General features: G+C 37.4%; 1 protein-coding gene and 1 non-coding gene across 2 annotated transcripts in view; both read right to left on the bottom strand.

Annotated features, from left to right (window-relative positions):
• The window catches only part of LOC134659077 (uncharacterized), a 66,563-nt gene that overhangs the window by 32,638 nt on the left and 10,680 nt on the right, over positions 1–23,245 (bottom strand). The window contains exons 4-8 of the mRNA XM_063514682.1: positions 17,844–17,951; positions 12,962–13,100; positions 4,578–4,741; positions 3,315–3,506; positions 1,788–1,928 (exon numbers count right to left, since the gene is read on the bottom strand). Coding sequence (XP_063370752.1) covers positions 1,788–1,928; positions 3,315–3,506; positions 4,578–4,741; positions 12,962–13,100; positions 17,844–17,951 — 744 coding nt within the window. The remainder of the gene's footprint in view (positions 1–1,787; positions 1,929–3,314; positions 3,507–4,577; positions 4,742–12,961; positions 13,101–17,843; positions 17,952–23,245) is intronic.
• On the bottom strand, positions 8,007–8,078 carry Trnat-cgu (transfer RNA threonine (anticodon CGU)). The gene has a single exon. It is a non-coding gene; the product is annotated as a tRNA-Thr (tRNA).

Genomic DNA, 23,245 nt, shown 5'->3' with positions numbered 1-23,245 from the left:
GCTCTCATACATTATGAACTGTGCTGACCAGACTATTTTACAAGCAAGCAGTAACATCAATAAATAGGTGTCTCATTTAATATAATCCGACTAAATTACATTTCAGCAACACCTCCATATTTCACAAAAAAAATCAAGACATTATCCAACCTATATAATCTTGACGTATATTATATCAAAGACGCCTGTACCTAATATAAACCGACCAAGTAACGAATTAGCTATACCATCATATTTAACAAACTAATTTATGACGTTTTGCAACCTTCTTATTTTGGCAAATATATTCCGACAAAGCCGGGTGGTATTTTATCTGTCCAATCTCGGTCCATTGTGTATTTGCGTCTCACATTTTGCTTAATGAGAGAGTGAGACGCAATGCATATTGGACAAAGATCTTAAACAAGTAGAATACCACCTCTTTCATTTGATAAACATAAAGAATAATGACAAAAGACTATGAACTCTAACTACTAGAATTAAAGTTGAGTTTTACTAACGTACATAATTATCTTTAATGTATTTTGACTGATTCTATTTCAATTTGACAGAAGCCCTGCCGTATTTATGGTCAATAAGGTCTACTGGCCTTAAAATTGTGTATGAAATTACAAGCAAATATCAGCTTAAAGAATGATAGTGTTAACGTTAGTTTGGTAACGTTAGTTTATAATGTGAATTGGGTAACGTTAACAAGCCCTGCAATAAAAAGTAAAATTACCGGTAAAATTAACGTTAACTAGCTAACGTTATAATAATGTTAAGTTATCAAGTATCGTTACCATTTACTACCGGTAATAAGGTATTTTTATGATTTTAACGTTAAGTAACGTTACTTTATAATGTGAATTGGTAACGTTAACAAGCCCTGAGTACTCTTACGGTAGATGTCGCTATTATGAGCCTCCCTAGGGCTCATATATGGTGGAAATATTCACTGAATTGGGTACGGTCTTGGTAGCTCAGATGGAAGAACACTGTACTAGTGATCCAGTGGTCGTGGGTTCAAGTCCCACCCAAGACAGTGAATTTTTCCACTTTTAATTTATTTCGAAGCTTAATAGCATCGTTCGCAGACGTTTCTGCTAAATACAAAATTAATTTATGGAATATTTATTAAAAAAAATACTAAAGTATAGAATTTCCATAAGAGAATTTCCAAAAATTACAAGGTTCCCATACAATTTTCTAGGTATTTTTAGTGTTCCATACAAAACTTTGTTCACGGAACACTTGCACCACTCCTCTTTCTCCTTGATACCATCTCCTGTAGATAGTTTCATAAATTTTTTAGGTGTTTCAACCGTACCTATAATCCCCTATAATTCTTAAGGGGCCCACTGATTAACAGTCCGCGGGACGGTATCGGCCTGTCAGTTAGAACAAAAAGTTGACAGTTCCGAACAACTGACAGGCCGATACCGTCCGGCGGATTGTTAATCAGTGGGCCCCTTTAATCTGAACGGAAAGTTTCTTAGTGGAGCTTGCATTTTAAAAATACGTACCTATAACCATAGAGAAATATAGTAAGACAAGAGTGCTCACTTCATACATCAGTTTTGGTACCAAAAAGACTATACATTTCAGTACTGCTACTTGACATTAGATGTAGCAGCGATCGGAAAGTCTTATGTTGTTGAGCATAAGACTTTCCGGTCAAGTAGCAGTACTGATAGTTCCGCTACTCGATGCTAGATGTAGACACTGAAATTAATAGTCTTTTTGGTACCAAAAATGATGTATGGAGTGAGCAATCTATGTATTTTTTTCTCTATGGTATAACCAACCTTGTTCAAGATCCGAATCGGTGGACAGTCGCCAATAGTTGATGGACTTGTGATAGTCGTTCCGATTCTTGTAATAGGTGTCGCCACCGTACACGCCGCCGTACTGGCCCCATGCCTGGTCGTCGTTGCTACGGCCTACGCCTGAAAATGGTTTTATCAATAAATAAAAAATATAAAAAGTTTTTTCTACTCCAGCACTTAAATGTGTCAATTAAATGACTGACAGTGATATCTAAAGCAATGTCATTTGAATGCTTTGTCTATAGGCTCATAAGATGACTGCCAGCAGTCATCTTATGAGTATAATACAACTGCTTTATTTTTTTTAAAGATACAAGTTCCGATCATCTTGATTGAAAGAGGTATGTTTTCATTTACAATAATAACTCTTTTTTTTTTAAATAATAACTCTTTTTTTTTAAATAATAACTCAATTTTTTTTAAATAATAACTCTTTTTTTTAATAATAACTTTTTTTTTTTTTTTTTGCTGCAGCTGTCATAGAAAAAGTAATGTATGCAACAGCTCATAATTGGTTCTCAAAATTCAAGGGTCTTTTTTTTTTTTTTTTTTGCTGCAGCTGTCATAGAAAAAGTAATGTATGCAACAGCTCATAATTGGTTCTTAAAATTCTCGGGTCTTTTTTTACAAAACTCGACTACGTCTCGTTTTGTAACTTCGACCCTTGAATTTTAAGAACCCTTATTATATCACTGTTGCATAAACTACTATAGTATGAGTTCAGTGATGTCTCTTGAGTGTAAATAATGAGTTGCCACATTATATGTGTTCAAAATACTACCTATACATGTGTCTATATATGCAGATTTGTCTCCCCCCACACCCCCGGCCCGCGCGGTCCTCTAATTAGTTGACACCTATTTGGACAGACAGACGAAATAAGACATGCACCTAAACGCCTGTGTGGTGCTCCGCGAACGTTGTGAATTTCGGATACCTGGAAGAATCCTGTGCCCTGGCCGAGTCCTCTGTGCGGATCACAAGCCCCGGAGAAAGGTTAGTGCTGTCTTGACAAACTGACAAATAATTATTTATCCCAAAATTGTGTACCTACTTGTCCCGTTCTCAAACAATATGTATAAGTTTGGACAGGATAGAGTCTGTTCGGAAAGAGAAGAGTCGTGGAATGTATCTACCATATTATAAGAAATAAACATTTGTAGGTATTTGTAAATATGTATTGGGCCCCGTACATTCGATTCTTCTCTTTCCGCACATACTATAGCAATGATGTCAGAAAGATTCGTGGCAATACATTTTGACACATATGATGGTTGCTTTTCTATCGTGTACAAATGTAGTGCATAATTTTTTCCCTTGGTATTTTCATGGAAATGTACTAATGAACGTGTCTTGGTATTTCAGTCAGTCTCGGTACAAAAAGTACTGAGGTTGACTGAAGTAGCATAACAATCATAAAAATTACATAAAAGCTCGAGTATGGTTGTGATATGTTACCTACTTATTGATTTGCCTACTTAGTTTTATCTATATAATGCAACTTACCAATCTGATATGGGATGTAGAACGGATCCTCATATCTCCTGTGTCCCGGACGTCCCGGACGTCCTGGTTGGCGGTCGTCATAGAACCTGTCCTGGTGGCTGGAGCCGTGGAAGTCCAGCCTGTCCCAACTTGGGGCCCAGGAAGCTGCAGGCTGCGAGGGTTTTGAGGAGAGGTAACCGGAGTGAAGAAGACCTGGAAATAGACGGTTTCTGTTACATTTATTTATTTTATTTAATCTTTATTGCACATAAGAAAACACACTGTACAAAAGGCGAACTTCTTGCCATAAGGCATTCTTTACCAGTCAACTTTTAGGCAAAGCAGATAATTGTGGGCGGTGCAAAAACATATGGTACTTATAGATTTTTATGACATTTCACTTTTAAATAAGTTTTTGGCAAAAAAAATATTTTTGGTAAAAGCTTTTATCGCTGGCTGTACTTATCTTTCCACAGGCAACTAATTTAATACTCATCGAGACAGTTCCAACAACCCCAAATACAATTAAGTAGTTTGCGTTGTTGTATCCCAGAGTTCCTGTGGCGCTCGTTAGTTAGGTAAAAGCTCTGGCGCGGTAAGAGCGTGCGACTTGCAATCCGGATGTCGCGGGTTTAAACCCCGACTCGTACCAATGAGTTTTTCGGAACTTATGTGCGAAATATCATTTGATATTTACCAGTCGCTTTTCGGTGAAGGAAAACATCGTGAGGAAACCGGACTTATCCCAATAAGGGCCTAGTTTACCCTCTTGGTTGGAAGGTCAGATAACAGTCGCTTTCGTAAAAACTAGTGCCCACGCCAATTCCTGGAATTAGTTGCCAAGCGGACCCCAGGCTCCCATGAGCCGTGGCAAAATGCCGGGATAACGCGAGAAAGATGATGATGTTTCACAGAGTTCCCATGGCCACCTGTGTCTATATCATCAGATCAGCACATTGTCCACATAAAGTGTAATATTACACTGAAATAAATGTCATAGGTATACTAAGAAAAAGTGAGCCAAGCCTCCAGTGCCCCAGGCTGGAATCGAACCAGCGTCCTCTGCTATCGCGGCAGGTGCCTGTTGCCACTCGGCCACCGACCGCACCAGCCCGGGGCAATGGAGGCTTGGGTCACTTTTTCTTAGTATATGACATTTATTTCAGTTTTCAATTAATATAGTAGTGTTTCTACTTGAAATAATAACAAATTAAAATATTTTCTGAAAATAATTTAATTTGTTCTAATATGTAAGTGTAATATTTGTCAGTATTTTTGCATTACCTGGTCCCGTTAGAGACTCTGGGCAGTTCGGCTCCAAGCTGTTCCGGTCTATCTCATAAAAGTCGTAGTTCTTATCATCAACAAAGTCCCGGCGATGGTCGAAGGCCTCGATGGGCTTTGTCATCAGCTCGCACAGGCCTTTGCCGCGGAAGGAGGGGTCCAATCTGAAAATAAGTTTTTGGCAAAAATTTCATTTTTGGCACAAGCTTTTATCGCTGACTGTACTTTTCTTACGACAGACAACTAATACTCATCGAGACAATTCTAAAAGCCCCTAACACAATTAGGTTGCGTTGTTTCATCACAGAGTTCCTATGGCCGCCTTCTGTCTCCATCATCAGATCAGTTCGACAGTACCATATTATTGTATTGTCATCAGAACTACATACAGCTGCCAATTTTCATGACGCTACGATCCTTGGAAAATGGTTAAATTTGTTACCTTAGATTCCATTACATAGTTACATACAGGTCGACCTAATAAAAGCTTGTCAAAAATAATTCAAAGCTGCATGTTAGTAGCCTAAAATCTAATTCTAATTTTGTTTATTTAAAGTATTTAAACCCCCGAGAAAATTACTCAACGCCTTCTTCCACTTGACATGACCATAGGGAAAAAAATAGGTAAGTACCTAACTATATTTCTCTATGACATGACTATAAAAATAAAAAATAAACAGATTTTTTTTGATAAAAGGCAAATAAAACCCGCGTGATCGCCATATACGGAAGATATGGCCATATAAAGTGTCATTCAATAGAACTTGCTAACTATGTAAACAAACCGCCATACTGAAATTGACATTGAATGTCAAATTACTACTAACTTTTGTTTACATAGTTCGCAAGTTCTATTGAATGACACTTTACGTAAGTTATTTAACAATAACAATATATTTACACGGCATTACATACAAGCCAATACACCGAGAAATTAAAACATTGCAAAATACATAGAGTACAAACACATGAAACATATAACATGTACAACAACAATAAATGTAGGTGACATTAAACCAGTGGTTTCTAACCTTTTCAGTCCGGTCACCCCTATGACTAACTAAGGAACCTGATTTTACCCGTCCTCCCAATGGTAATAAAAAAATAAAATGTGTACGTTTGTTGTATTGTTATATTAAGTTAGCTTATTACCCTCGTAAAATACCAGTTTTATTACCCCCACGGGGGTAATTACCCCCAGGTTAGGAACCACTGCATTAAACACAAGTACTGGATAGCCTGTCATCCATCAACTTATTATTATACAATTATATATTTTATTACCTCAAACCATGAATACAATAATTAATTAATTAGATTAGTTGCCAAGCGGGCCCCATTAATTAATTAGCCGTGGCAAAAATGCCGGGACAACGCGAGGAAGATGATGAGATTAAAACGCAATTCGTTTTCACTGAAACAATTCGCCGCCATTTTGAACTACATATTTTGTTAATAGTCCGATTGCAATCTAAATGACAGGTATCTAAGGGTCCCTGAGCGACCTGTAAGGTCAAAGTCAGTTAAACAAAAACATACATTACGTAAACTATCATCATCATCACCACATAAAGTAGAGCAACCTTGCGGATGACCTAATTTTATGATGTGCGTTTGATGATGATTGTGAGTCTAACTCTAAGCTGAATAAGAAAAATGACGCTATATCTGTCTGTCCGACCATTCCCTTTATCTCCGAAACTACTGAGTTTAAAATTTTGAAAAAAATAGACAAAATCAAATCACTACACTATCACTATCAAATCACTATTTGGTCGACTGGCAGAGAATGCCTTTAGGCATTAAGTCCGTAACTAAATCGTTAAATATCAAACGGTGTCAACGCCATCTACCCGAGCATAGGCCAAAGGTGTGTGCGCCATCTATCCGAGAATTACTTTTTCCTAAGACTTTATTGATCTTATACGGCGTTACATATGTCTTTGCTATTACGTTACAGCCTGTATAGTGCACTGCCTTATGGGAATATACAGGGTGCTTCCTGTAACAGGAGCAATAAATTAAACTAAAGGCTGTACTCCTCAAACTGACCAACATTTGTTCAGCAACTTTTTAAAATGATGAATCCTTTAGACTTCCTCTTTTTCATACAAAATAAATATTGCCTTCAATGTACGTTGACATCAGTGTGTTTGACGTTGCTTTAAACATAACAAAATTTGCAGTACATTGCGTCTTAGACTAAACTTTAAAGTGTAATAAAAATCAAAATATGAGTTATTGCTCCTGTTACAGGAAGCACCCTGTATAGGTAGTTCAGATCCGGAAACCGCTACCAACTTTTAGTATGTTGTTGGGCATGGTATTTAGTCTCCAAAACTGCCGGGAGACAGCGGCGCCGGCCATCTACTTCAGCGGAATGACGTCATAAAAATGACTCCCGCCTCATTGCGAATATTGCATATTGCACCCAAAATATGTATTGCACATACACGTGTGGGGTATTAAATGAAAGCCAATTAAATATGCTATATTTAATTTATACACTCTGTAACAAAATATATAACAGTTTAAGAGCAATGCACAAGGAAATCAAAATGATGTAAAAAAATATTCGATTATTTTGGTTTCACAACCAAACCAAAAGTCGGACGTTAAAGCAATGTACTATAACATTAAAGATGACGTCTCAAGCCTTACATATATACCAAAAAAATTAAAATCTGATCAAAATTGTGGAAATTATGCATCAAAATGTAGGTATTCGCTAGAACAAATGCCTTAAAGTTAAAAAAATCGAATATGGTGATTTTCAAGACAATCCTTATAAGCTTCTAGTATGTTATTAGCAATATAAAAAAAATAATATTACTGCTGGGAGACAATCTCTATACTGCCTTAGTGATAAATAATGGATAGTAGTTCCACAAGTGTAGCCGGTAGTTCAACAAAAACTGCAAAATACTAATCATTAGCAATCTAGCAGAGTATCTAGTAACCTTGTTGGTGACCTGGTTTTGACTATTATGCGTAATCGCTCGTCAGTTGATGACATGATGGCTACTTGTGTTGAGGATTTACCGCGAACATCGAAAATCGAAATCTGTGTCTGAGAGAGAGAAACCAGTGTGATAGAGAGGGAAAAACCCACATTTTGATTCTACGTAATCGTTTCATCAACATTTAAAATATTTTAAAAATAGCAGTTTTATATTTCAACCGTTTTGAATAGGGCCTTAGGTAATAGTTGCATGTTTTACATTCAGCAGTAATGCAGTCGGCTACATTGCTGCAGGAAACGGTCATTTGAATAATTTATATTAAATTTTACATTTACTGGTGTAATATGAATCCGAACCTTTATTTAACCTACTTATACTTTAATTGTGAATTATAAACTTTGAGTATATACTCAAAGATTATAAACTGAAACAGATATCATAAAGAAAAAGTGACCAAGTCCACCAGTGGCCGAGGCGGGAATCGAACCCACGTCTTCTGCTTACGCGGCTAACGTCCTGACCACTAGACCACCCGGCCACGGCGGTACTCGTCCCAAATTCACTGGTATCTTCAATATGATGCATAATTTATATCTATATATTAATACCTTTAAACGAGCAATTCTTGTTTATTTATTTATTTATTTATATATATATATATATTTCGGGGATCTCGGAAACGGCTCTAACGATTTCGATGAAATTTGGTATATAGGGGTTTTCGGGGGCGAAAAATCGACCTAGCTAGGTGTTATCTCTGGGAAAACGCGCATTTCCGAGTTATTATATGTTTTCCGAGCGAAGCTCGGTCACCCAGATATTAAATAGTAGTATAGAATACTTAAAACCACAAATCAAAAAATATTTCATAAAATTAGTCATTTACTCATTTATTCAATATTGCATTGTCATGTACATAATAAGGTGTTACAATTTAAGAGGCCAGTTCATGACACCCTGTAAGGCACACAATAGTAGGTAGGTACTTATATTTACAGTTATATACGACTTTATACGATTCTATCAGGTTATATAATAATTAGTTTAATTATGAACTCAATCAAACATAGATCTTCAAAATCCACGCATCAGATATTTCAAAAGCTATGGAATTTTAGAATACGCCATACAATATGACAGCCATTCGTATTGGTTCAGTAGGATATAAAAAACAGCCTCCGGCCGAAGTATCGGGCATAGCATCAGCATTGTTCCAACGATCACCTTGGGATAACACTACTGTGAAGTTGTTAGATACTGTGTAAATATTACATACGGTTTAATGTTAAATTTGACCCTATACATATACTCTACCTGGCTAATAGCTAATAGCTTAGCATTATTTTAATTTTGTTGCGTTTTGTTATTTTCTTCTGTTATTAATCTTATACCTTTAAACGAGAAATTCTTGTATATATATATATATATATATATATATATATATATATATATATATATATATATATATATATATATATATAAATTTGTTTATAGTTTTTATATGTTTTCCGAGCAAGAGGATTCCTGAAATATATAAATATATATACAAGAATTGCTCGTTTAAAGATATAAGAAAGATAATTATGCGCCGCCGTAGCCACATCTAAAGATTCACACGTTAAATTAAACACTAACTAGATAAGTAACTCTACTTCCAACTTACACCGTATCTCTATAAATTTAAGATTGAATTTAGAATGAAGTATGATATGCAAAGTATCAGTTAGCGGTTATGACATGCGTACACGCACAGAATCATGTGAGAAGATTGGTATCAGGTTAGGACTACTTAGGACCTAGGCTTACGCGGGGCTAGGGTTGGCACGTCGGAGTTTTAAAATTAAAATTTAATAGGTGAAAAAGAAAAATTATCTCTTCTGTAGTCCGGAAGTGTTATTCAAATTTTTGCCAAATTTTCCGAGGATACTCTTCCATAGAAAACATTGACATATGACCAGCCAAAATGTATGATTCAGGCATTGTCTGCATTCTTTCGGTATGTCCCATATATTTACCTTTTTTAGGGGCTTAAAAAACACCCGGTATATTTTTTTGTATTCTATTGTTAGGTACTTTGTTATCGTCATCTATTACGGTCGAAATGATTCTAAATCATTTTGACCATTTTCTCTTTGTATCAATTTATAGCTCTTTATAATTAAATGGTAAAAAAAAATCAAAATCCTATACAAAAATATAGGCATCACGCAAACGCGGACGCTCGTCACGCTATCGAATGAAATTCAATATTTTCTTCAGAGTGAATATAACTTGAAACTACGGAACTCTAAAAAGACATAAATACTTTATTTTTATTTTTTATTATTTAGAAAACCAAACAGTCACATAAACATATCAAAAATACAATACAAAAGACGTACTGCAACAAAAGGTACAATAAAAAAGACCTGGAGGTTCATAAATTATAAATTATGTTAACTGTGTAAGTACAATTATAACTACTGCATATAGACATATCAGATAGAAAAAACTGCTATCAGTACTTAGGTACTAAAACAACTTACGTTTAACTATGGTTTTTAGACTAGACATCGAATTTTGAAAGCAATCTATTTCCGAGAGATGTTTATTATAGTAACTAGGAACTCGTCTGAAAAAGGTATGCCTGGAATAGTTAAACAGAAAAGAATTAAAGTTAGACAGAAAAACTAATATGAAACAGCGATCGAGGGCGTAAGGGGTGATGCGGACAACTGAAAGCAACTAATCTTAGGAAATTAGGACAATTAATAATATTTTTAAGAATTTTAAACTCGTGGTAAAAACTTATGTGGGGATTGCTGACAGTTTATCGATAAATGAAGGGTACACGAAAAAAACATGTCTAATATTTTTTTTTTCAAAAATGAGTTTTTTTATCTCAAAATGTAGAGCTTTCAATGACTATTTGTTACAGCTTCTGTTACCTCTGTAATTATAAATATAACTCCTTTTTTCTCACATTAAAAACACCCACACACGAAAATTATAGGGTTAATTATGTACATCGTTCCTTTCAAACCGCGATAACTCAAAATGTTGTCAGAGTGACTAGACTGTTCTTTCCGTGTACCCTTCAAATGGAATAGTAAATAAATATAGTTTATAGTTTATAGTTTATTTATTGTAGGTAATACACAAAAGCATTTACAGGGGTGCAAAGATTATCCTAATTATGTACAATTGACAAAGAGTAGGTACCTCAGCTAAAAAATATATTGTGTCAGGTTGCTCTGGTTCCTACACTAGGCTCAGCCTGTCTCGTAGGTAACCCACACTCAGATATAATGTAAACAAACCATTGTTGGCAGCCCTAAGTGCACGCAGTAGTATTAGTATTAGTAGTAACCTAGTTGCTTGCGTAGCGTGAGAGAAGGGCCGCATCCGATCGCTTTTGTATTATCCTACCTGTACTACCTGTGTCATTATAATCTTGCCGTATCTTAGATAAGAAGTTCTTCCAACTTCGTTCCATCTATTATTAAACTTCATATATTTACAAGATAAAACATTAAAAACCTAAAGTTGCCTGGGGCGGACGCTTGCTGCGTTTCCCCGCTGGATTGCCAGACTTAGCCGTGCGAAATATTCGCCCTCCCGAAAGTCGCCAGACAGTAGACACCCAAATTTTATATTGGAAAAATGGAAAAAGTTACGCTTCCGGCAACTAACAGCGTAACTAGCGTAACTTTTTCCATTTTTTCCTTTAATGTAAAATTTGGAATATCACTCCCAGCCCAGACGTATCATGCTTGTTAAAAAATAGATTTAGTAGACACCCAGACAAGTTTAAAATTTGAAATTTCTTTCACAACTTGTCTGGTCTCTGATGACCAAGGCCCAAAGGTTTCGACTGCAAACGCCACAAATATGTAATTGTCATTCCATCTGTTCAACTTTGAAAGATGGACTACGGCTGAAAGTAGTAAATACCATGGTAATACCTAATTAGGTTCACCTTGCCGTTTATTTTTTTCAAGTCTCACCCAAGACAGTCGTTTTTCCACTTTTAAATTTATTCTAAGCTTAGTAGCATCGTTCGCCGATGTTTATGCTTGTTAAAAATTAAAATGAGTCTGGGTAAGTGGGTAGCACATCGTAACTGGTGAATTTCCAATATGACTTGGTTTCCGGTACCTAGCCGTTTAAAAAGTGTAACGCTCTAACGGTAGATGTCGCTAGGGTCCCCTTGACCCGTATGGTGGAATTTGCTAGCTATGGATGAGGTCTTGGTGGCTCAGATGGCAGAGCGCTGGAGTATCGATCAAGAGGCCGTGTGTTCAAGTCTCACCCAAGACATTAATTTCTGCACTTTAAAATTTATTCTAAGCTTATTAATGACAACTTTGTTTTAAAATCTGTGTATGACCCATTATCACATTAGTTATGGTATAGGAAAACATTGCCCATTCTAACATTATCCACAATCTGAACTTGCTCAAACGGTTCCCACAGAACGTTCACACCATTGTGGTCGGAGGCTGCGGCCTTAATTTAATAATTTTAATAACTATCAAAATCTTTATTTGTTCAATGTTGATTATCGGCCCTTGTACTAAGTTATCAAATACACTGATGCAACAAAAGATTGCAAATTGTTGCTAAGCCTGACGATTAGTAGATTCGCACGAATAAATACACAATTAATAAGAAAGAGGTATGTCAGGATCGTAGCAAGTGGAAATCCTTGGTCTCTGCCTACTCCTCCGGAAATAGGGGTGATTATATGTATGTATGTATGTAAGTATACAATAGACGAATAGAAGGAACTTGACAGAAACACTAGACGGAAAAGAAGCTTGTAAGGTTAGACCAAGAAAAGTCTGCAACAATTTTGATATCTGATCTGATAATTATGGTAACTCAAAAGAAAGGTTTTTGAGTGCGAACCGCCAAAGTGATTACCTGATGGCAACGCATAACTAGATTCTGGTCTCTACACTGAGGATCCTTAGGGGGGGCCTATGATAATAATAAATTACATGGCAGAAACCACATCTGCGAGGCCCTTTTCAATGTGTTTTCCCAAAGTACTAAAATGCTTGGCTTTGCGAGGCCTAAGTGCGAGGCCGTGGGCGAAGGCCCCATTCGCCCACGCCTAGCTACGCCACCGATTACACTTACCTGTAGTTAAAGCTCTCGCAATGGAACCTCCTTTCTTCAGCGCACTCCCTCCTACAGTCTTCAATAAGTCTCTCGCAGTGCATCACTCTCCGAACAGTTGTCTGCTACCCTTGTCTTCTACTAACCATAGTCTAGAACTTGCCTGTAGTTGAAGCTCTCGCGATGAAACCTCCTTTCTTCAGCGCACTCCCTCCTACAGTATTCAAGCCTCTCGCAGTGCACCACTCTTCGTACAGTTGACTACTACCCTTGTCAGAAGACAAGGTCAGTAGAAACTAACCATAGTCTAGAACTTGCCTGTAGTTGAAGCTCTCGCAATGGAACCTCCTTTCTTCAGCGCACTCCCTCCTACAGTCTTCAAGCCTCTCACAGTGCACGACTCTTCGGACGTGACTGCGGACAGCGCGGCGGCCGGCCAGGACTCTTCGGAAGCAGGCTGGTGGAGAAAAAAATACTTTACAAGATGTGGAAAGTAGGTCCCTTATAGGGATAAGGATAAGTTCGCCTTTGTATATAGTATAATTTATATTTAACTAGCGACCCGCCCCGGCTTCTTCGCGAGGGTTAACAAATTATACATAAACCTTCCTCTAGAATCACTCTATCTATTAAAAAAAAAAACCGCATCGAAATCCGTTGCGTACTTTTAAAGACCTATGTATTAAGCACACATAGGGACAGACAACGGGAAGCGACTTTGTTATATACTAAATATACTGTATTGATTGTAAACAACCTCGGACATATATATAGCGACTCTGAACACACGAACGCTACGGACCCCAGAAAAACTAACGGAGCTAGAACTGGCCATAGAAAATATGAAATGGGACATAATCGGAATCAGCGAAATGAGACGGTATGGAGAAGAAATTGAAGACAAAGGGCAGTATATAATGCACTACATTGGAGAAACTAAGGGACAGTTTGGGGTTGGTTTCCTGATAAAGAGTCACTGGGCAAACAAAATAGAAGAAATAAGGGGAATCAATGAGAGAATAGCTCTCCTCAACATTAAACTTCCCACACATAACCATAGGGAAGAGATGTGGACCATCATTCAAGCATATTCACCAACTGAATCTGAAAACTCAGATCGCAACGAGAAGACGGACAAATTTTACGAAGATTTACAAGCAACCGTTCAAGGTTCGTATAAAAACCTAATTGTGATGGGAGACTTCAATGGTCGAATAGGGGTTTGCAATGAAGGGGAAGAACAAACAATAGGAAAACATGGACATGGCCAAAGAAGTAGTAACGGAGAAAGACTAGTCAATTTTGCATTAGAAAATAAACTTAGTATTTTAAACAGTTTCTTCAAGAAAAAGAAGTCAAAAAAATGGACATGGACATCACCCAATGGTAAATATAAAAACGAGATTGATTTTATCCTGACCAACAACCGAAAAATTTTCAAAGACATACATACAGTACAACAACTTAACTTCCATACGGACCACAGGATGGTAAGAGCATCACTGGCAACGAATCAGAAACAAAAAAGAAAACATTTTCAAAATAAGTACAAAACTGCCTTGGTGCTAACTGGTAATAAGGAGTCACTTCTTGAAAATTTGAATACTACAATAAACAGACACGCGACTATAAACTACAAAACGACTCAAGAACGATACGACAATCTACTGGATATACTCAAAACAGAAACTACTAATACAAATAAGCAAAACAAACACACAGAAAACACACTATCTTCAGAAACTAAACAATTGATTAAAAAGAGGAAAGAACTCATACAAGAAGGTAAAAACAAGCAAACTCGCGAAAAGATATCAGAAATAAGCAAACAGATACTCGTTCACATAAGACAAGATAGAAAGAATAAACGACTGAACCTTATCAAAACATCCATTGAAAAAACTGGAGGACTAAGGAAAGCGTTAAAACGACTTGATCAAAAGAAAACCTGGATGCCAAACGCAAAAAACAGACAAGGAAAGTGTACAAGCAAAAGAGAAGATATACTAGACATTGCCACAGACTATTACAGAACACTTTACCAAAAACAAACAACACTACCGGAAGAAATCCAAATGGAGATATTTACAGACACCGAACCAGTACCAAATATACTACAGGAAGAAACGATAAGAGCAATCAACACACAAAAACAAGACAAAGCACCAGGCTCAGACCAAATAACGAACGAGTTACTAAAATACACGTTACCTGTGATTGGCCCAAGACTAACAGAAATATTCAACGACATCCTAACAACCGAAAGCATACCTAAAGACTGGATGAAATCGACTATAACACTTATACATAAGAAAGGAGACAAGGGAGACATGAGCAACTATAGGCCAATAAGTTTAATGGCAAACATTTATAAGATATTTTCAAAGATAATACTATCACGTATCACGGTCAAACTCGAAGAAAATCAACCTAAAGAACAGGCGGGCTTTCGAAGCAAATTCTCCACGATAGACCACATTCACGTCTTAAGACAAGTGCTCCAAAAATACAGGGAATATAATAAAGTCTACTACTTAGGATTCGTGGATTTTAATAAAGCATTCGATAGCATATATCATGATAGCATCTGGAAAGCGTTAACAATACAGGGAGTAGAGGCCAAATACATTAGAATACTCAAAAACATCTACTCGAACAGTACGGCCCAAGTTAAGCTGGAAAGAACAGGGGAAGAATTTCCACTCGAAAGAGGAGTCAGACAGGGCGACCCAATCTCACCGAAATTATTCTCTGCGGTATTGGAGATGGTCTTTAGAAACCTAGAATGGGATCGAAATGGAATCGATATCTACGGTGATAATCTTAACCACCTACGTTTCGCAGACGATATCGTCCTGTTTTCTGAAGACCCAAGTAACTTAGAAGAAATGTTACAACAGCTATCTGATGAAAGCGCCAAGGTAGGTCTCTCAATGAACACCTCCAAAACAAAGGTGATGACAAACTCAACTAGAGTAGATATCAAAGTAAATGACGGACAAATACAATATGTAAATGAATACATATATCTAGGCCAACTAATAGCCCCAGAAGACACAATGGAAAAAGAAATAAACAGAAGGATTACAAACAGCTGGAAACGATTCTGGTCTTTGAGCGAAATTATGAAGGACAAAGACATGCCTATCAAAGAGAAAAGAAAAGTATTTGATACGTGTATCCTCCCATGCTTATCGTACGGATGCCAAACATGGGCACCGACCGAACAACAAATAAATAAAATAAAAGTATGTCAAAATGGAATGGAAAGAAGTGTTCTAGGAGTAAAACGCAGAGATAAGATTAGTCTACAAATTATAAAGAATAAAACGAAATTCAAAAACATTCAATCTGTTTACAAACGATTAAAATGGAGATGGACAGGGCATATGTTAAGGGAACGTACAGAAAAGTGGGCAAGATTAATAACGGAATGGTACCCATGGGACGGGACAAGAAACGAAGGAGGACAATTTAAACGTTGGGAAGACGACATAAGAAAGATAGCTGGCCCAACATGGAGACGAACTGCAAAGGACAGAACAAAATGGAAAGATTTAGAGGAGGCCTATGTCGAAAGACAAGCTGTAAAAAGGAAGAGACGAAAACCGGTTGCCGATTCACTTAGTTAAGAAATATAGATATATAGTGTAGTATTAAAATAAATATTGTGTAAAGGTACCTACTTAATACTTATATTGTTATGGTGTTAAACAGCAATAAAGGCTTATTTTATTTTATTTTTTATTTATTTTATTTATTATTGATTGTACGGGTTCACCTCTCTCTGCATCTGGCTGTACAATAAAGTGTTTACATACATACATCTTTTAACCAATTCAGCGCTAACCACGACAGGTGGTCGTTTTGCCTCTACAAAGCATTTTAGCTAGGTACATACCGGGAAAACCGTGTTATCGGCTACGAGCTACGACCATAGCTCAGCGGTGACGAATGTGTTAAGACGGGGCTAACGCGTAATTGTATATTTTATATGAATCGTTTTTATGAAGGCAAATGCCATGAAAACAGTTTTTTTGCAGGTAGTGATTTTTTCAATTTTTCCTTTAATATAAAAATTATAAAAAAAAATATACGTAAACCTTTATCTTGAATCACTCTATCTATTAAAAAAACACATCGAAATCCGTTGCGTAGCGGGCTGAGCACGGTTCCATTTTTATCGACTATCACTAAGCCCGTCACTTTCGCACTTACATACTTGTTAGAACGTGACAGGCATGGTGATAAATGATAAAAACGCGACCGTGCTACTAGGTACCTACATAGGGACAGACAGACAGCGGGAAGCGACTTTGTTTTATTCTAAAGTGTCATTCAATAGAACTTGCTAACTATGTAAACAAAAGTTATTCAGTGTCAATTTTAGTATGGCGGTTTGTTTACATAGTTAGCAAGTTCTATTGAATGACACTTTATGTAGTGATATAGCATCGCTCGCAGACGTTCCTGCTTGATAAAAAAAATACTCTATTGTCCTTTATCGGTATTTCCTATTCGTGATGATTTCACAGTTTGATGTCTCAATCAAGCAAATAACATAAACGATTGGTCAGAAGACGGATATGACTATGTATAAAAAGTGGTCAGAAAAACGGCTCATTATAATAATGGCCGATAATCTAAACAGATGGATAATGAGATCCGTTTGAGGATGACCTAGTGCTGTAATGATGATGAAGTAGGATTAAAACTAGTTTTTGTTATTTTATTGTTTTATACCTACATAGATAAATATACGTAAATAAAGAGTGGTAATTCCATACATCAGTTTTCTTACAAAAACGCGAGTTATTTCGTAGTCGACATCTAGCGTCAAGTAGCGGACATTATCAGTTTTGCTTGTTGATCATAGATGTCGCGGCAAACTAAAACTCTAATGCTCAATAATTTTCAGCTGATATTAATAACTAGATTCATCGGAAATCTATTTTCAATTCAGCTTATAATATTAGTTGTAAATTGTTTTAGCAGTACATTATTCGCCAGTAGCGACATTTGTGACATCTGGTGTCAAGTAGCGGCACTGATAATTCCACTACTTGACGCTAGATGTCGACTACGAAATAACTCGCGTTTTGGTAAGAAAACTGATGTAATGAGTTACCACTCTTTCTTTACTTATATTTCTCTATGGCAATATCGTAAGTTATGGGTATAACCTAAAAATTATACATACTTGGAGCATTTTCAACCAGTATCACCCTGGATCCAATAGCCTGCGCACACAGGCACACAAACAGCATCAGCACACGCATGTTACACACACACGCACACAGATAACATCACTGTTCATTCCATTCATCACATTCAACTGTCACACGAAATCACTGCATTTTTCACAACCTGTATATTTTTTCGTTGTCAGTTTTTTTAGTTTAGTATTTTCACCGTTCTTTCTTGTATTCTATTTTCAAATCCGAAATATCGTTCAATTTTGTTATTTCAAATCGGCACAATGATTTATTGTTTTTAATTTCTTATTCAGCATGGTTCGATAGTCAATTGTTTTTTTTTTATTGAATGTTTACTGAATTGTGCAAACTATTCTTATTTTCAAAGTGTCACTTAGCTTTTAACGGCGTAATTTTTATCAATAACTTTATACAAGTTTTTCTTATGTCATCAGTTCGATATTTTGCATAATTTTTTTATAGTTTGTTTTTTTAATGTTTTTTTTTTAATGTGTGGGATGTGGGTCAGAGCCGCGGCGCGTGACATGGACTACTGAGCGGCGCTATTGTCTGACATAAGCTTATATGTGAATGGAATTACTCCGGTGGCATAGTATGGATAAGACGTTTGGGTGGATCAACTATTTCTTGTTGTTATTCTGTCCGGTCAGCCAAGAGAGAATAGTAGCATAGTTTGTTAGAAGACGTGTATACTGTATACCACCTTCTTCTGACACGCTTGTTAGACGACCCGTAATGGAAAGGGTTCATAAGTTTCACAAAAAAGCGTGTTTGGTGAATTTAAATGCCTAAAAATCAGGTTTTAAAGTGTGACCCAGGAGAACGTAACCATGGCAACGAGTGACAAGAAAAAGTTGATTCACCCACTTAACGCATTCACTGCCAGGGGGCGTGGCCTAGGTCGGGGCAGTGAATGTGTTAAAATAATTAAAATATTTACTAACAGCCGTATTCGAACAATAAGATATAGAAACGATATGGATCGGATATGTCAGTGTCAAACTTAAGTGTTAAAAGTGACTTTTCTTCAAACAAATACGTCACTTTTGACACTTGTTTGTCACTGACATATCCAATCTATATCGTTTCCATATCTAATATTTGACGTATCTTAAAGTTCGAATATGGCTGATAATGTGTTGTTTGTCATATTATCATTAGTCATAAAACTGAAACCGTTAACTTTTCAGGATTCTCGTATGGTTATTATAGGTTAGGTTAGGTTTGATTTATGGCCCCCCCGCAGGTTGCTCACCTTGTCGTGGTGGAGGGGCTTAGTAACCGTGGCTTGGTCACCCACGGTGAAGCGAAGAGGCAACCAGGGCCGGCCTGTTTGAGGTGCGGGTTGGCCCGAGGTGGACGCTTCAAGTGGGCTTGTTAAGCCCGCTTGTGACGCGTTGGAGGTGGACCGTCGAGGAAGAGGAGTGTCGGTATTGCGGTGAGCCGTTCTCCCTATCTTCGGCGGCCGAGGTGGGATCGCAGGGGAAGAGGCGTGATGGTATTACGATACGCCACTCTCCCTATCCCCTGCGAACTTGGCGGGGCCGTTCCGCTGTAGCGGCGTTGGTGGGGCTGCAGAGGAAGAGGAGTGTCGGTGTTACGATGTGCCGTTCTCCCTATCCTCTGCAGCCGAGTTGTGGTTTTGCGGCAGAACCATAGACCTGATCTGTCGCCGGGCGCCGGGGAATTTTCTGGCGTCCGTGGCTTCCTTGTGGCGGGCTCGGGGGGGTCCGCTACAGTGCAGAACGGAGGCCGAGGAGGAAGGCGCGTCGAACCATCTGGCGCGCCTAACGTGAAGGGCCTTCGGGCATTCGCGAAGGAGCCGCTCGTAGGCGGCTGCCGCCGGTGGGGTCGCGGATGCGTACGCAAGCGTTCCCGTAACCCCACCAATAGGGCGGCAAGGTGGCATATGGGGGGTTTTTAGTGGGTATACCGTGGGCCTCATTAGCCTAGACGGGAGTCCCACATAACCACTCGGGTCACCCCTCGCACCCGTGTGGTATGCGGAATGCATTTTCCCCCCTAACAAAAAAAAAAAAAAGTTTGATTTATGGCAATCCTGAAAAGTGATGCGTTTCTAAACCAAATGAATTATGACTAACGAAAATGCGGGAAAACAATACATTAAGACTTAAAACTGAAAATAAATGCTAATCCAGTAACTTTGTCGCCTTTTGTAATGGGGTTCGTTTGCTACGTAATTTCATTTATTCATTCATTCATTTCCCTTAAATATTATTTTAATATTTGTGTCAGTGTGGAAGTTGATTTTTAAAATTAAAAAATAATAATGTTAATAATAATGTGAGCCTATACAATACGTCCCACTGCTGGGCACAGGCCTCCTCTCATGCGCGAGAGGGCTTGGGCTAGCCCCCACGCTAGCCCAATGCGGATTGAAATTAAAAAAATAAATAAGGCATATCCACATATTGCTCTCAGCTGCGATTACACCTGATAACGGCGCTGGAGGCCTATTGTCTCAAAAAACGGATTTATAGCAAAAACCTAATATATCCGACCATTGTAAGGGGCCTATAAAAAATGTAAAAGGGCTCTTTTAAACCGACCTTCATTTGTATAAGATATGGGGAATATTGCCAATTATAAATTGCAGTTAGGCAATATTGCACGAGGAAATATTGCAAATTTTTTAATAATCACTACATAGTATAAAACAAAGTCGCTTCCCGCTGTCTGTCTGTCCCTATGTATGCTTAGATCTTTAAAACTATGCAACGGATTTTGATGAGGTTTTTTTAATAGATAGAGTGATTCAAGAGGAAGGTTTATGTATAATTTGTTAACCAGTGCGAAGTGGGGGCGGGTCGCTAGTATTATCATAAGTACAAGTTTTTTAAGGCCCACGTTTCTTCAATCTTCAATGAGCAATATAGATTTTACAATTAGGGTATAATTTCTTTTCATTTATTAATATTTTGCACATACAGTAGTACCGGCAAAAGATATGTAACCTTCAGGTTTTTACGGCAAACCTTTTTAGGGTTCCGTAGTCAACTAAGACCGGTCTGGCCCAGTGGGTAGTGACCCTGTCTATAAAGCCGATGGTCCTGGGTTCGAATCATTTCTCATTTAATGTGACTGCGCATCTTTACATCTTCATTTAAATCATATTTAAAGAAGATTACAGCCTCCAAGGCTAGAACTGTTATATGTTTTTACAGGCCAGAAAAAGCCTGTTTTGCGGCCGGATAGGTGTCGTTATTATAAATACGCGGAAGACTGTGACATTAAGATATTTATGTAATGAGGAATAAAACGCCCTTCAAGGGCTAAAAGCCATTTTATGCTAGGATATTTTTACTTTTTTTTAGAACATAGTGCCTAGCCAAGAAGGCAATCGTACATCGAAAAACGCTAAACGAATAGTAGTATACGTATCGGGATGACGGATACTACGAAAAGTCACGTGACAATTTCCACGCATTACCTATATAAGTTTCTATTGCCGTTTTCTATCAAAGATTGTCATATTGGCTAGGTCCCATGACCCAATCAAGTAAATGTTATAAAGAAGGAATTCTTTTGTATTTTTTAATTACCAAGTATAACAATAATAATTCAAAGGTGTATGTGAAGTCCCCAATCCGCATTGGGCTAGCGTGGGGACTATAGCCCAAGCCCTCTCGCGCATGATAGGAGGCCTGTACGGTTACCATCAGTTTGTCACTGACATAAACGCCGTCGAGAACGTAATTTACTTTCTATACATCCCGCTTGCACGAATATGCGAGTGCGAGCGAGATGTATAGAAAGTAAATTACGTTCTCGACGGCGTTTATGTCAGCGACAAACTGATGGTAACCGTACTGTGCCCAGCCCAGCAGTGGGACGTATAAAGGTTGATTTTTTTAAATTATTTATTATTATTATAATCATTTATTTACAAACAAGATATATACAGTCATAGATAAATATAGTAAGACAAGAGTGCTCACTCCATACACCAGTTCAGACTATTAATTTCAGTGTCTACATCTAACATCGAGTAGCGGAACTATCAGTACTGCTACTTGACAATAGATGTAGCACCGACCGGAAAGTCTTATCTCAACAGCATAAGACTTTCCGGTCGGTGCTACATCTTTTGTCAAGTAGCAGTACTTACTGATAGTTCCGCTACTCGATGCTAGATGCTAATAGTCTTTTTGATACTAAAACTGATGTATGGAGTGAGCACTCTTTGTATTTTTTTCTCTATGATACAGTGTATTACTAAATGAAATTAAACACTAGCTTAAATCTAAAATAGGCCCTTGGGGCATTGTACCAAGTTGTATATAACCTGTTAGTTAAAATATTTTAAGCCGGTGGGTAAAATGTGTCTATCAATATGCAAATTATGCGTAAGAGTAGCATTACTTAATCTAGGGAGATGTATTTTAAAATATGTAGTAAGATTTAGGTAAAACTTTGCCCAATAAGTAATTTTTCTTAGTCAAACCCATAACAACGCCTTATAACTATTAATTAGAACACGTAGACCCTTTGTTTCATGCTATAATTATTTCTGAGTCACTGTATCTCGATCTGACACGTTTTTTGACTAAAACCTGACATCATCCGAGAATTGCATTAAGTAACCTTACCGAAGTTAGTTATGAAGGGTAAAAGGACCTATCTATGGCATTTCATCTAAATCACTACATACCGCGGTATTCGGAAAACAAGATCCGTTCTAGAGAAGAGAAGGATACGATATGTAGTAGATACCTGGTAGTTTAGATTTCAACTAGATATCTTTTGCAGCTCGATTCGGGCAACCAATGTCACTTTTACGTTAAATAATCGTATTAAGATCGTCTCAAAATCGTTTTGAGATCTAAAAATACATAGGTAACGAGACGTTTTACACATTGTGGAAATCGTTCAAGAGTATCTCCAGAATCGCGGAAATGTCAAATTTGACAGGCTAGATTTTAAAAATATCGTTGTCATATCTTGGTGATGTCTAATAGATGTCTAGTTCAAAATCCGAATCGGGCCCATAGTATAAAACAAAGTCGCTTCCCGCTGTCTAGTCTGTCTGTCCCTATGTATGCTTAGATCTTTAAAACTGCGTAACGGATTTTGATGCGGTTTTTTTAATAGATAGTTATTCAAGAGCAAGGTTTATGTATAATTTGTTAACCCGTGCAAAGCCGGGACGGGTCGCTAGTTTAATCTAAATTCAAATACTCGGAATATTCGGATTAGCGTACAAAACAAAATAGAAATCACAAATACAAAATGGAAAATACAAAAAATAATAGTAAATAGTAGTAGTAGTAGTAGTTACGGTAGGTCTTAGCTATGTATACAGGGTGGATTTTCTTTTTGGGTCAGTGAGGGCAGCTACCAGATCCCGTGCTGCTACGAGAAAATG

The sequence above is a fragment of the Cydia amplana genome, chromosome 24 (assembly GCF_948474715.1).
Source record: "Cydia amplana chromosome 24, ilCydAmpl1.1, whole genome shotgun sequence".
NCBI classification, from domain to species: domain Eukaryota; kingdom Metazoa; phylum Arthropoda; class Insecta; order Lepidoptera; family Tortricidae; genus Cydia; species Cydia amplana.
The sequence above is the reverse complement of the archived record's forward strand: the minus strand, read 5'-3'. Positions and strand labels throughout refer to the sequence as shown.